At 44.0% G+C, this 12,973-nt stretch overlaps 1 protein-coding gene across 4 annotated transcripts in view; it reads left to right on the top strand.

Annotated features, from left to right (window-relative positions):
- Positions 1-12,973, top strand: part of LOC131936487 (serine/threonine-protein kinase Sgk1) — a 112,866-nt gene that overhangs the window by 79,942 nt on the left and 19,951 nt on the right. For all 4 annotated transcript variants that reach the window (XM_059293505.1, XM_059293504.1, XM_059293506.1 and 1 more), the window contains one exon: positions 10,587-10,686. In XM_059293505.1, the coding sequence (XP_059149488.1) occupies positions 10,587-10,686 (100 nt within the window). The remainder of the gene's footprint in view (positions 1-10,586; positions 10,687-12,973) is intronic.

The following is a 12,973-nucleotide window of genomic DNA, read 5'->3' as shown; positions in this document are numbered from 1 at the left end:
CAATATCACACCAACAACGGCACACCCTAAGCTGCTGCACACCTCAACACCCCACCTTACAATCGCAGGTAAATCGCAAACACCGTGCATCCATTGCGCTAATTTCAGCACTGATATCCCAAAATGTCTTGCACGCCGCCCAGCTCCACCCCACCCTGAGATAACGGACACACACACGCCTTGTCCGCTATCCACATCCACCGAATCCATTCAGTGAAAACCAATTGTCTATTTATGAAGTGTCGCCGTTTATCTTTTTCTACACTTTAAGCATTTCTCCTGGTGTCGGAGAGTTATCGTCCTTGAACTGGAGTTATGTCCCATCACCAAGGGACGCAACTCGACATGTTATTTCGTGTTTCCTATCTAAATGTAACATTAGTCTTCACAGGGGGCTGTAGAAAAACTATTTCTTTACAACTTGTTCTTACTGTAAAATGTCACATGATCTTGTTCGTCTGGGGGGGGGGGGGGTGAGTACTAGTAATGTGCTTGTTGTATTCGATTACGTATAGTGGGGAATGGGGACAAACATATGACGAAATCAAATGACCCAGACGTACAGCGATGGTTACTTCTGTCTAACAGCCTGGCGTCTATGATTTGCCTCCATGTTTTTGTACAGTGATGGTCTGTTTGATTTTTTTGGTGGTTTTCTTCGGTGTCTTTAAACCGGGCCAAGGGACATCGATGTGGGCCACGTATCGCTGACCGATTGTCCCACCAAGTCAATAACTGCCAGGGACCGTTATAAGACCAGTTCTCCAGACGCAATAGTTGTCCAGTAGCTAACACAAATGGTCATTTTTCTGGTCATTTCTTTGATCACTACTTTGGACGATTCCATTGCTATGCCTGGAGAAATTGAAACATTTGGGAGTTGTTGTTTGAGAGAGTTGAGTTGGAACATTCAGACTATAGAACTAGGCCGGATATTCTTTTAAAGTAGTGCTATTTTCTTTAACATCCGAAATAGGTTGGTCATTTTTCTTTACATCTGCAGTAGTTTGGTCAATTTCTTTATATAGGTCCCTCTAACATACAAATCTTTCGCCACTATTGAGTCCGACTTGGTGACTCTACTGCCGATCATGACTTGGTGACACTACTAGTCTAACATGACTTAGTGACTCTACCAGTCTAACATGACTTAGTGACTGTACCAGTCTAACATGACTTGGTGACTCTACCAGTCTAACATGACTTGGTGACTAACGTCCCAATAGTGCATACGACCGTACTGAAGCTACGGGTCCGTCGTGTTTGTTCATCGTGTCAACACTGTGTAGGGCGGTACCATCGGATTCTACTGTCACGTGGTCACATTTCTGACGTCTTTCGTGACGTCAGTGATCTTTTGTGAAAATAAGCCATTGTTTGTTCAGAGATCTTACTTTCACATTTGTCGTGAAAAAAACTATCATAGGCCAAAATTTAGTTGTAAGTGGCGCAGCTCTGATTGGTAGTGGCCAAAATTTAGTCGTTAGTATCACAACTTTGGTTGGTAGTGGCGCGACTATGGCTAGTAGTGGCGAAGGTTTAGTTGTCAGTATCACAGATTTGGTTGAAAGAATGATTTTTTTCAACAGTTGAACGAGCTTAAAGCGTTGCAGCTCAATATCTAAAAACCGGATCAAAGACAAGCCAAACGAGGCTATTGGTGTAAAAAAATACGATCGTAAACATGGGTGTAAGACGTCATCAGTTTTTGTGTTTGTAATTTATCCGGTAGTTGAAAAGAAACCGCGAATTGTTTGTATTCGTCACAGTTTTTGCTTTTGAAAAATAATGAGAATTTGATAACTCCACCCCCCCCCCACCCCAACCCGCCCTAATCCTCTTCCTCATTCCTCCATTTTTCCCTCTTCCCCCGACCTCTCTCTCTCTTATATATCAAATCACAATGCTACCCTGCTACACGTAGCACGGGTTCAAACAGCACAAGATGTAGTCACGTCTGGTTAAAACTGTAGCAGAAGTGTGAGCTACAGCAGACGTGCCCCACAATGTGGCTACTTAATGGACGTCCAAGATCAAACGTCACAGTGAACGTCCAAGATCAGACGTCAACAGCAAGATGAGCCGAATTCAGGAGACGTGACCGCAACATCAACATTTACTGGCGCCAGCTGTACAGTGACGTCACACTGACGTCATCTGTCAGTTATTGCACACACACAAAAAATGGCTTCCTATTCAATGCTGGATATTTTTTAAATACGACGTACTTTTAAAAAATGAAAATGTATGTACACAATGCGTGGTTACAGCAATGGACGTGGGTTGTGATTGTCTTCATTGATTGACAGACGTGTTGATCTGATGGAGTGCAGCTGTCAGTCATACAGCGAATGTTTGTCTAACATTAAACGTCTGGTCTCTCCAGAGTGCGTTGACCGGCTGGTTCTTGACCCACCATTGTTGACCGACAGGTTCTTGACCACCATTGTTGACCGACAGGTTCTTGACCACCATTGTCTGTCCTGTCGCCTCATCAGTACACGTGGGTTCCCAGTACATGTGTATCACATGTGTTTATGTTGACCTGATGCTATATTTAGACAGCCGCACACGACTTTTTAGATAAAGATGACGCAATGCGTTGTTTTTGTGAAATAAATTATTTAGGATTTTTTTTTATGTTTATGTCAGTCCCATCTGTTGGGCCCGACTGCGTTGTTACAATTTGCCTTCCCCCTTCCCCCCCCCCCCCCACACACACAATCACACACTTCCTTGTTACACACGTGAATACAAAAATATTGGCTAGAAGTAGCAGTAAAGCCCGTATTGCTCCAATCAATAAACAATCATACATAGGGGTAGATTATATTGCACCGTTTTTTTTTACTTGAGACAAGATATTATTTTTAGAAAATTAATGACGGAAATGACGTCATAAGAACTGGTCATGTTTAAACGTGAAGATAAGGTCAAGGCCATCCTATTTTTATCTGGAACCGGAAGTACTCGGCTACCAAAATATTGCAGCCAAGAGTTTTCTTATCACCACCTCAACAGATACATTTTTTAAAGTATTTAAACTGTTGTGCTATCACACGCAACTATCTCGCTAAAGATGTTTTTATTTGTAACAAAATCCTGATTCCCCCCCCCCCCCCCCACTCTTCTATACATGCCTGGGTCGACTTGACCCCATATTTTCTAATGATTGCCGGGTCAGACGTCCCAGACGTTTGTGGGTCACCACCCCACCCCACGCACCCTGGGGGGTTCAACCTTTTCGCACTTAACCCTTTACCTACCCGTCTGTTTTTCGACATCCGACCGTACTGGATGTGACAACCCCTCTTTACGTCTGGCCCGTGTCATTACCACACGGAGTTAATTCCCCTAACTGCAGGTGCTCCGTGGATTTCTTCCCATTTCAACCCACACAACCAATCAAAAACTGCGCCCTTGAACTTCAATTTCACTTGCATTTTTAATGTGTTATGCGTTTCAACCAAAAAAAAAAAAAAAAAAACCACTAAATTTATTTTTCAGACCAATTTTTTTTAGATTTAACTTTCCTAGGCTTGTATCTTATCTGCGAATAAAAAATAAAATGAAGGTCGTTCAACTTCTCAAGGCCACCAGTAGCAGACGGCACATAAAATATTCACGAGCCACGTCTGCCCGGCCCTAGCTCGTTATCGTCTGCAAGTTAATGTCTTTAAGCGCAAATAAATGACTTTGTTACATATTCTTTTCCGGCTCTTGTTTTTTTTTTAAGTAATTTAAATCTATGGTCGAACCACAACGAGGCTCCGTGCTGTTTTCACGTCTGCTGGGCAGGACTGAGTTTAATTGGTTTTTGTTTCCTGGCTCTTTGTGGGAAACGTCTGGAAAATTCTCATTAAATCACGGGTAGGGGCGCGCTGGTAGAGCTAACGGTGGAGACGCAGCTGGGTAGAGATCGAATCAGCGACAAAAAGCTCGCTAGAAAATGGCGTCAATGGTGGTGGCTGGTTCAGTTTTAAAACGTTAATGAGTTGATGAGACCGCCTAGATTGTAACGAGAGTCAGTGAGTCATGTTGGTTAGACTCCAATGTTGGAGGAGTCAGGGAGTCATGTTGGTTAGACTCCATTGTTGGGGGAGTCATTGAGTCATGTTGGTTAGACTCCATTGTTGGGGGAGTCATTGAGTCATGTTGGTTAGACTCCAGTGTTGGAGGAGTCAGGGAGTCATGTTTGTTAGACTCCTGTGTTGAGTCAGGGAGTCATGTTGGTTAGACTCCTGTGTTGGGTGAGTCAGGGAGTCATGTTGGTTAGACTTCAGTGTTGGAGGAGTCAGGGAGTCATGTTGGTTAGACTCCTGTGTTTGGGGAGTCAGGGAGTCATGTTGGTTAGACTCCTGTGTTGGGTGAGTCAGGGAGTCATGTTGGTTAGACTTCAGTGTTGGAGGAGTCAGGGAGTCATGTTGGTTAGACTTCAGTGTTGGAGGAGTCAGGGAGTCATGTTGGTTAGACTCCATTGTTGGAGAAGTCAGGGAGTCATGTTGGTTAGACTCCTGTGTTTGGGGAGTCAGGGAGTCATGTTGGTTAGACTCCTGTGTTGGGTGAGTCAGGGAGTCATGTTGGTTAGACTTCAGTGTTGGAGGAGTCAGGGAGTCATGTTGGTTAGACTCCATTGTTGGGGGAGTCAGGGAGTCATGTTGGTTAGACTCCAGTGTTGGAGAAGTCAGGGAGTCATGTTGGTTAGACTCCATTGTTGGGGGAGTCAGGGAGTCATGTTGGTTAGACTCCTGTGTTGGGTGAGTAAGGGAGTCATGTTGGTTAGACTCCATTGTTGGGGGAGTCAGGGAGTCATGTTGGTTAGACTCCTGTGTTGGGTGAGTCAGGGAGTCATGTTGGTTAGACTCCTGTGTTGAGTCAGGGAGTCAAGTTGGTTAGACTCCAGTGTTGGGGGAGTCAGGGAGTCATGTTGGTTAGACTCCTGTGTTTGGGGAGTCAGGGAGTCATGTTGGTTAGACTCCTGTGTTTGGGGAGTCAGGGAGTCATGTTGGTTAGACTCCTGTGTTGGGGGAGTCAGGGAGTCATGTTGGTTAGACTCCTGTGTTTGGGGAGTCAGGGAGTCATGTTGGTTAGACTCCTGTGTTGAGTCAGGGAGTCAAGTTGGTTAGACTCCTGTGTTTGGGGAGTCAGGGAGTCAAGTTGGTTAGACTCCTGTGTTGGGGGAGTCAGGGAGTCATGTTGGTTAGACTCCTGTGTTTGGGGAGTCAGGGAGTCATGTTGGTTAGACTTCAGTGTTGGAGGAGTCAGGGAGTCATGTTGGTTAGACTCCTGTGTTGGGGGAGTCGGGGAGTCATGTTGGTTAGACGCCAGTGTTGGAGGAGTCAGGGAGTCATGTTTGTTAGACGCCAGTGTTGGGGGAGTCAGGGAGTCATGTTGGTTAGACTCCAGTGTTGGGTGAGTCAGGGAGTCATGTTGGTTAGACTCCAGTATTAGAGGAGTCAGGGTGTCATGTTGGTTAGACTCTAGTGTTGAGTGAGTCATTGAGTCATGTTAGACGCCAGTGTTGGAAATCTTGAGTCAGCAATCACTTGTGATACACTACAATCTGTGATTAATCAACATCGCTAAAGTACATTTGATTTATCAACATCGCTAAAGTACATTTGATCTATCAACATCGCTAAAGTACATTTGATTAATCAACATCACTAAAAGACTAATTGTATTAGCGACACCGCTAAAGTATAAATCTTGTTATCAACACCGCTGAAACACAGATTGTTTTATCAACATCGCTTTAGTATATTTCTTTCATCAACATCGCGAAATACATTTGTTTTAGTGAGGTCGCTATAAAATCTTGAGTTATCTACTGTTTTAGTATGTAGTTTATTTTATTTTCTAAATCAGCCATGTAATTTCTTTATCTCCGTCGTTGTAGTACCTCCGACAAATGTACTTTAATAATGCCGCACTACTACAGACTATCTGTTGCTAGACAGCCGCGCTAAAACTCTGTTGTCGGTTGTCTCGACAGCGTGCAAATGTGATTTTAAGACAGACAGATGGACCTTTAGACTGATAAATGACCCCCTAGCTGGAATACCAAGTGACCCAGTGGACACAGAAATGACCATTTGTCCGTCAAATGACCCGCTAGTTTGTGAGCTAACAGTCTGTTTTTTGTGTGACCTGCCTGCTTTAATGTTGAGTAAATATCGATCACCCGTTGATCGATATGTGACGTCACTCCGTCTGACAGGTTTAGATATCATCTATTGGAAAAATACATGAGTTATTTTTAGACAGGTTAGCCTTTTATGATTCGATATCTTCACGTTTTTTAATGTGATGTGTTCTCGTTTAGTTATGGGATATTATTACCATGTATTATTGGATGTTTTTTACGATTTATTATTGCATGTCATCGGATACGCGGTATCTTTATTAGTTATTATTAGCGCGGTTCGATACAGATTGGATTTTACAAACTAGCTACAGTTACTGTAACAATCGGCAGATGAAGTCATGCCTGACTTTCACAGTTTTAAAATAGTTGACTTTTATTTCAAAACAAAATTGTTGTTCTAAGTTTTCATTGTTCATCTGACGAAGACCTGAGGTCGAAACATTCTTTGTGTAAGGTTAACTAAGTTAACTCTTCTGTTTTTAACACTCATTGTTTTCAAATCCTCAGTAAGAAGGTGTGGCTAATCGACTAGTACCTGTATTGAGAGCTTTTGTTTAGTGTTTTCAACGGATTCCTTTCTACCAGAACTCCGTGTTACTTCATAGTCACATCACTCACATTGTCCGGCTGTATTTTTCTATCAAACTTGGTTTTCTACATCTTACAACTTGAAGTTACGAGAGTTTGGGGGGCGTGTCGGGACTGTTGATGTTGGTGCTTTTGTTTTTATCCTCCCACCCCTCACTCCAACTCACCCCCTCCCCAGCTTCTTACACCCTCCCTAACCTCAGCCGCCCCCCCCCCAGTATAAAACCAAGTCAAGACAAAGCTGTACCGTGACTTGGTCAATGAGACAGGTCAACAATTGCCTCCGTCAGTGCGTCATGTCAACAAATGGACTCAGTGGCTACAGCAGATCTCGCCCCATCAGGCCGACGTTTGAAAACCATTGGCTGTTGGTTCACTAAGGTGTTAGCCCACTGTCATGTTAGCCCACCACGATGTTAGCTCCCGGCGTATGTTTGCCCACGACTGAAAATATTTGCCCTCGTCTAAAAGATATTTGATCAGTTTTCCGTCAAGTTTCAAACGACATTCCTGCACACCTTGGTAACCTTGACGACCAAAGTTTTTATTTTTCATCCTTGGATCTACGTGGGCCTGTTTCCGTGGATGGTCGGTCTTTGAGGGCCCTTTCCCCTTTTTTGTTCATTGGTTCATATATGCCCCCCCCCCAATATATATATATGTCTATAATATATGGAGTCATTTCCACGTCCATGGGATATGTAGGCCCTTTTCTCTGTATGGGCTCCTTCCTCTTCAAAGGTTTATGTGCAATGCTGGCCCCATCCCCCGTCCATGGGTCTTTGTGGCCCCATTCCCCATCTATGTGTACCACAAGTTAACCTTCGGTACGTGACTGGGTTTTGAAACCAGTGTGCGATCAAAAGACTTGGCGACATTTGAAAACAAAGTACTTTATAAAGGGACATAACACGTCCACGTTACAAGTTGTCTTCCCCTGGTAGTAATGACTTTAAAGTGACTGAGTACCAAGGTCAAAGCTCGAAGCTTCGAATGACTCAAAAACGATCTTCTAGACTATGATTTACTTTGTTGTTGTTTTCGGTTATTTTTAATTGGCTGTGTTAGCCTAAATGTGATGAAAGTCACGAGTAAAAGAAAAGGAGGATGGGGGAGGGCTTTTGTTGTGGGGGGGGGGATGAGAGAGGGACAGTCTTGACAACATCACGGTCACGTCTGGCCATTTCCTGTGTCATTAAATTTTACAGGAAAAATTACATAATTGCTTCATATTATAATAACTCTTAAATTACATTAACTTTATTTTGGATCATTTTAATTTAGTATTTATTCTTCTAATTACGAGTTGGTAAATTATTGATATTTGGACGGAGGATGGGTCACATACACAAACATATAACCGTGGGAAAGATGAAACCATAGCTTCTCTCCCCCTGCCAATACTGTCCTAAAACAAAACAAAGGTCAATCTCAAATGTCAGTGTGTGTGTGTGTGTGTGTGTGTGTGTGTGTGTGTGTGTGTGTGTGTGTGTGTGTGTGTCAGTATACATGTGTGTGAGTCTATGTCAGTGTATGTGGGCGTGTATGTGCGTATGTGTGTGACGTGTATCTCCCGTTCCTATCATAGGTCTAGCCATCCATCTCAACGTTGAAATTTTTAATTGCCCATCTTAATCTCCCATCACCCCACGGGCCAGATCCCTCGGTACAGGCCGGGCTAAATTTGTGACGGGCCTCAAGTTAGGATGGGCGAGGGGTGGGGGTGGGTGGAGGCTGCCTGACGTCACATGATGGATGGTTCAGATGGTAAACATTCTGGTGTATCGGACATGGTAATCTGCAGCTTTAGCTGTTTTCATTTTGTTTTTGGGGAAATGGTTGAAACTCGTAATTTGGACATGGGTGACATATTAGTGGTGGATTGCCTAACAGTCAAATTAGGGTCTAGTTTTGAATGGTTGATACGCTCAAACCATTGTGATTGACATTAAACGTTGTCGCATAATGTTGCTGTTCCTGGATGGTGGATGTGGAGGGTCGACTTAACCGTAACTGAACTTAACCGTAACTGAACTTAACCGTAACTGAACTTAAACGTAACTGAACTTAACCGTAACTGAACTTAACCGTAACTGAACTTAACCGTAACTGAACATAACCGTAACTGAACATTTTATCAAACAGGATTCGAACCACATTTACGTCATTCTGCCCTCACCCTAACTCCACGGCAACCCCACCCTTCCCTCACCCCAACCCCACCCTGCCCTCACCCCAACCCCACCCTGCCCTCACCCCAACCCCACCCCACCCTGCCCTCACCCCAACCCCACCCTTCCCTCACCCTAACCCCACCCCACCATGCCCTCACCCCAACCCCACCCCACCCTGCCCTCACCCTAACCCCAATCTGCCCTAACCCCAACCCCACCCTAAACCACCCCACCCTGCCCTCACCCCAACCCCACCCCACCCCACCCTGCCTTCACCCCCAATCCCACCCTGCCTTCACCCCCAATCCCACCCTGCCCTCACCCTCACCCTAACCCAACCCCACCCTGCCTTCACTCCACCCCCACCCTATCTCCCACTACTACTAGCACAACAAAATGTTTATTTAGCTACACAAAAAAACGTAGTCAGCCCTTTTTACGTCTTTCGACCATCTGTTGGTGACGTTTGAAATATGATGTGAGGGGGCGGGTGTCATTAGTGTTTACACGCACATAATGTGTGAGCCCGCACACACATCTGACACACAAAACCCACACACCCACACCCTTTTTCTAAACTCTGTTACCCCAATATGGGCGGGGGGGGGGTGTGATCACATTTCGTAATCATTCGTATTGATAATATAGTTAACCCTTTAACGAGAAAAAGGTTCTAACTTTACACTATTCTTGCCTTAAGCGATACTCAGTTTTTAGAGTTAATGAGCTTTTGGTTTGGTTGTACCTAATGATAGCTCGGTATGCCCCCCCCCCACACACACACACACCCACACACATCTCCACTTTTTCTCACTTCCCCCCCCTCCCCCCCCACTATTTGATTGATATCCCGTCTCAGTGATCTACTATCTATACCAACTTATTGACCTTCCGGCTCTCCACGTATTTTATAATCTATTGATTGGAATTTAATTAAGTACGGGGTCATTGCTTCCCCAGATTAAATGAATAGCTGTTAGAAAATTAGGTTACATTCTGTCGCCCTCATCACGTGACATGAATATTGTATGCTCCACGATACATCAGAACGTGGCACAGGAAGTGTATGTTTGTTACTGTCCATGTTTCATACCTAACTTTGTCGTGAATTTTGTACTTCGTGAATTTTGTACTTCGTGAATTTTGTACTTCGTGAATTTTGTACTTTGTGAATTTTCACACGTACAAATAGTTGAAGAGTAATGTCTTCTTTATGTTGATACCACTTCTCTATGTCGATACCACTTCTCTATGTCGATACCACTTCTCTATGTCGATACCACTTCTCTATGTTGATACCAAGTCTCTATGTTGATACCACCATATGTTGATACCAGAACCCCATTATAGACAGGGTTCGTTATTTTTAACTGCAGACGTTTCAAGATGGCCGAAAGCCATTAAGTTAAACTTCACGTCTGCTGGGGTTATAAAAATGGCGCGTTGGTTTCCTTGTCTACGTGTATGTAAGGTTGGCTTTTTTCTGTACGACGTTCTCTCTCTCTCTCACACACACGCACACACACACACATACACACACACACTTCAGCCATTTCCGGCCAGCCGATCACGTGATATAAACTATAAACAGTTGTTTGTTTTTAAATGTTTGTGCATGTCAACGTATGTGGTTGAGCAGACTTGTCTAAACTGTCCGCCATTTTTTTTTATTCCAGCGCTGATGTCCGCCTGTTCCTGTCCTTAGACAACCCCAGGAATGTTCCAACTGTCACAGTCGACACTGCTGAGACAGATAAAGAGGACGAAGACGCAATGGTAGGTCTCAATGTATCAATCTGTCCGTCCGTCTGTCTGTATGTCTGTCTGTTTGTCTGTACGTCTGTCCAGCTGTGTGTCTATGTTGTAGTCTGTCTTTACACTATCTCTCTGCTACATATCAGACTCGAAGTCAAACCCACAATCTCCCCCACCCCTAAGCACCTCACCATCTCCCCACCACTAAGCACCTCATCTCCCCACCCTTCGGCATCTCAACCCACCCCTAAGCACCTCACCCTCTCCTCCACCCCTAGACACCTCACCCTCTCCCCCACCCCTAAGCACCCCATCATCTCCCCACCCCTAGGCACCTTACCATCTCCCCCCACCCCTAGGCACCTCACCATCTCCCCACCCCTAAGCACCTCACCCTCTCCCCTCCCTTAGTTTAACCCACCACCAACCACGGGTAGAATTTACTTTTAAATAAATCCCGTGAGCACCCAGCGCACTGGCTATAAATAGTAACAACAATGGCTGCACTTTAGTGATGTAAGGACGTGTTCCGGTTGGCCTTGATGTTAATTGAAATCAGCGCTAATGGAAACTTGATGCGATTTTCGCAGGAGACATGACCTCGTTGTGATCTTAGCTAATGAAAAAACGTGATCGGATCACACGAAGCGGACATTTTTATGTTACCATCACAACACCAACGGACGGGTTTTAGTTTTAATATTGCTTTAATCTTTTTAACAGTACATCTACTAGTATTATAATTATAACTTTTTATACTTTCTAAAATTATTATTATTATTTTATTTTGTTTATTTTTTTTATTATTATTAATTATTATCATTAGGCCTATCATTATTATTTTACTGTTATTGTTATTACTATTATTGTTGTTTTTGTTGTTGTTTTTACTGCTATTATTATCAAATATTAATTACTGTCATTGTTGCTATATAGGCCTAACAATCATTATTACAACTATTATTACTACTAATAATTTTTATCATCATCGTTACTGTGTTGGTTCATCACGGTGGTAGGGGGCGCTGTTTAGTGCCCTGTCGATGTGGGGAGCCCCCAACAGAAGCCAATAAAGCTCTAGTGGCGCCATCTGGTGGCGACATGACGTACTGACACCGCTAGTGTCAGCTGACGTTTAGAGCCGTGTACGACCTTGACCCTGTAATGGATCCGAGGACGGTTAATTAGGCCGGTGTAAACATCGTCTGCTGGTGGTGGCCCGCGCAGCTCACCCGGCTCGGCCAATCAAAAGATCGCTTTCATCTTTCTTCACTTGCTGAGCCAATCAACGGGAAGCAGTGGCGTAAGCAGGGTGGGGTGTTAGAAGAAGGTGTAGTAAAAGGGGTCTTCCCCCCACCATGGACCCCCAAAATTACAGTTCTCAGTTATAGTTCACTCATTTTAACCAGCTACATTGGACGTTTAAAGACACAAACACATCAGTATTGTGACTCCCGTCAGTCGAGTGACTCCTGCCAGTCACTTTTGCTTATAACAAATGCTTCTTGCTGTCACACAAGATATAAGTCCCGTTGTTTTTATTTAGCCTCTAAGCTAACAACGTTTGCCAATTAATTCAGAGAGCATTAATTACATTCTTGATTATTTACTGCATGTCGTGCAGTTAACACCAGTGTCCTCACGAACTTATCTAAATCCTGTCCACCCGAAGCTATAAAAAACTGAGTGGACTACTTTGTTCTGACCGGGCACTTTATCGTTTGTTTTCGCCTGAAGTCTGCACGTTATCTCGTTTTGAGTGACGTCACTAACCCGTGACCTTGATGAGATTCAGTAACCCTCACCCGACCTGGAAACTGGTCTCGTTACGCGATGAGAAATGACGAGATTTGCAGCTAGAGGCCGGCTCTGCCTGTTGAATCATTGCCTTTAAACTTGTGGGAAAAGGGGGGGGGGGGGTAAATTATCCGGGAAGAAGATAATTAAATGTTGTTTTTTTTACATTAAATTTGAGAATTTAATAATTAGTGTGACGTTGTTTGTCTACTTTTTTTCTTAACTAACTCATCTTGGCTTTTTGCGTGTCGTTAAATTAGCGGTTTAAAAAAAATCTACAAATTATTAACATCAAGTGGTCTGCATGCGTCATCGTTTTAAATTAGGGAAGTGTTTGAGATAATGACCCATGACCTGATCACGTGGTAGTGGTGTCGTCACGTGGGTAGAGACCGACCTTGTGACCCCCCCCCCCCCCCCCGGGTCAGCCCCACCCCAGGTGTCGCGGTCTTTCACTTGTTGATTGTCGTTTCAAAAATCCACATGGATTACATAACTTAACTGAATTTCT

Source organism: Physella acuta, unplaced genomic scaffold (assembly GCF_028476545.2).
Source record: "Physella acuta isolate Inbredline_101_S28 unplaced genomic scaffold, ASM2847654v3 ptg000178l, whole genome shotgun sequence".
Taxonomy (NCBI): Eukaryota; Metazoa; Mollusca; class Gastropoda; family Physidae; genus Physella; species Physella acuta.
The sequence above is the reverse complement of the archived record's forward strand: the minus strand, read 5'-3'. Positions and strand labels throughout refer to the sequence as shown.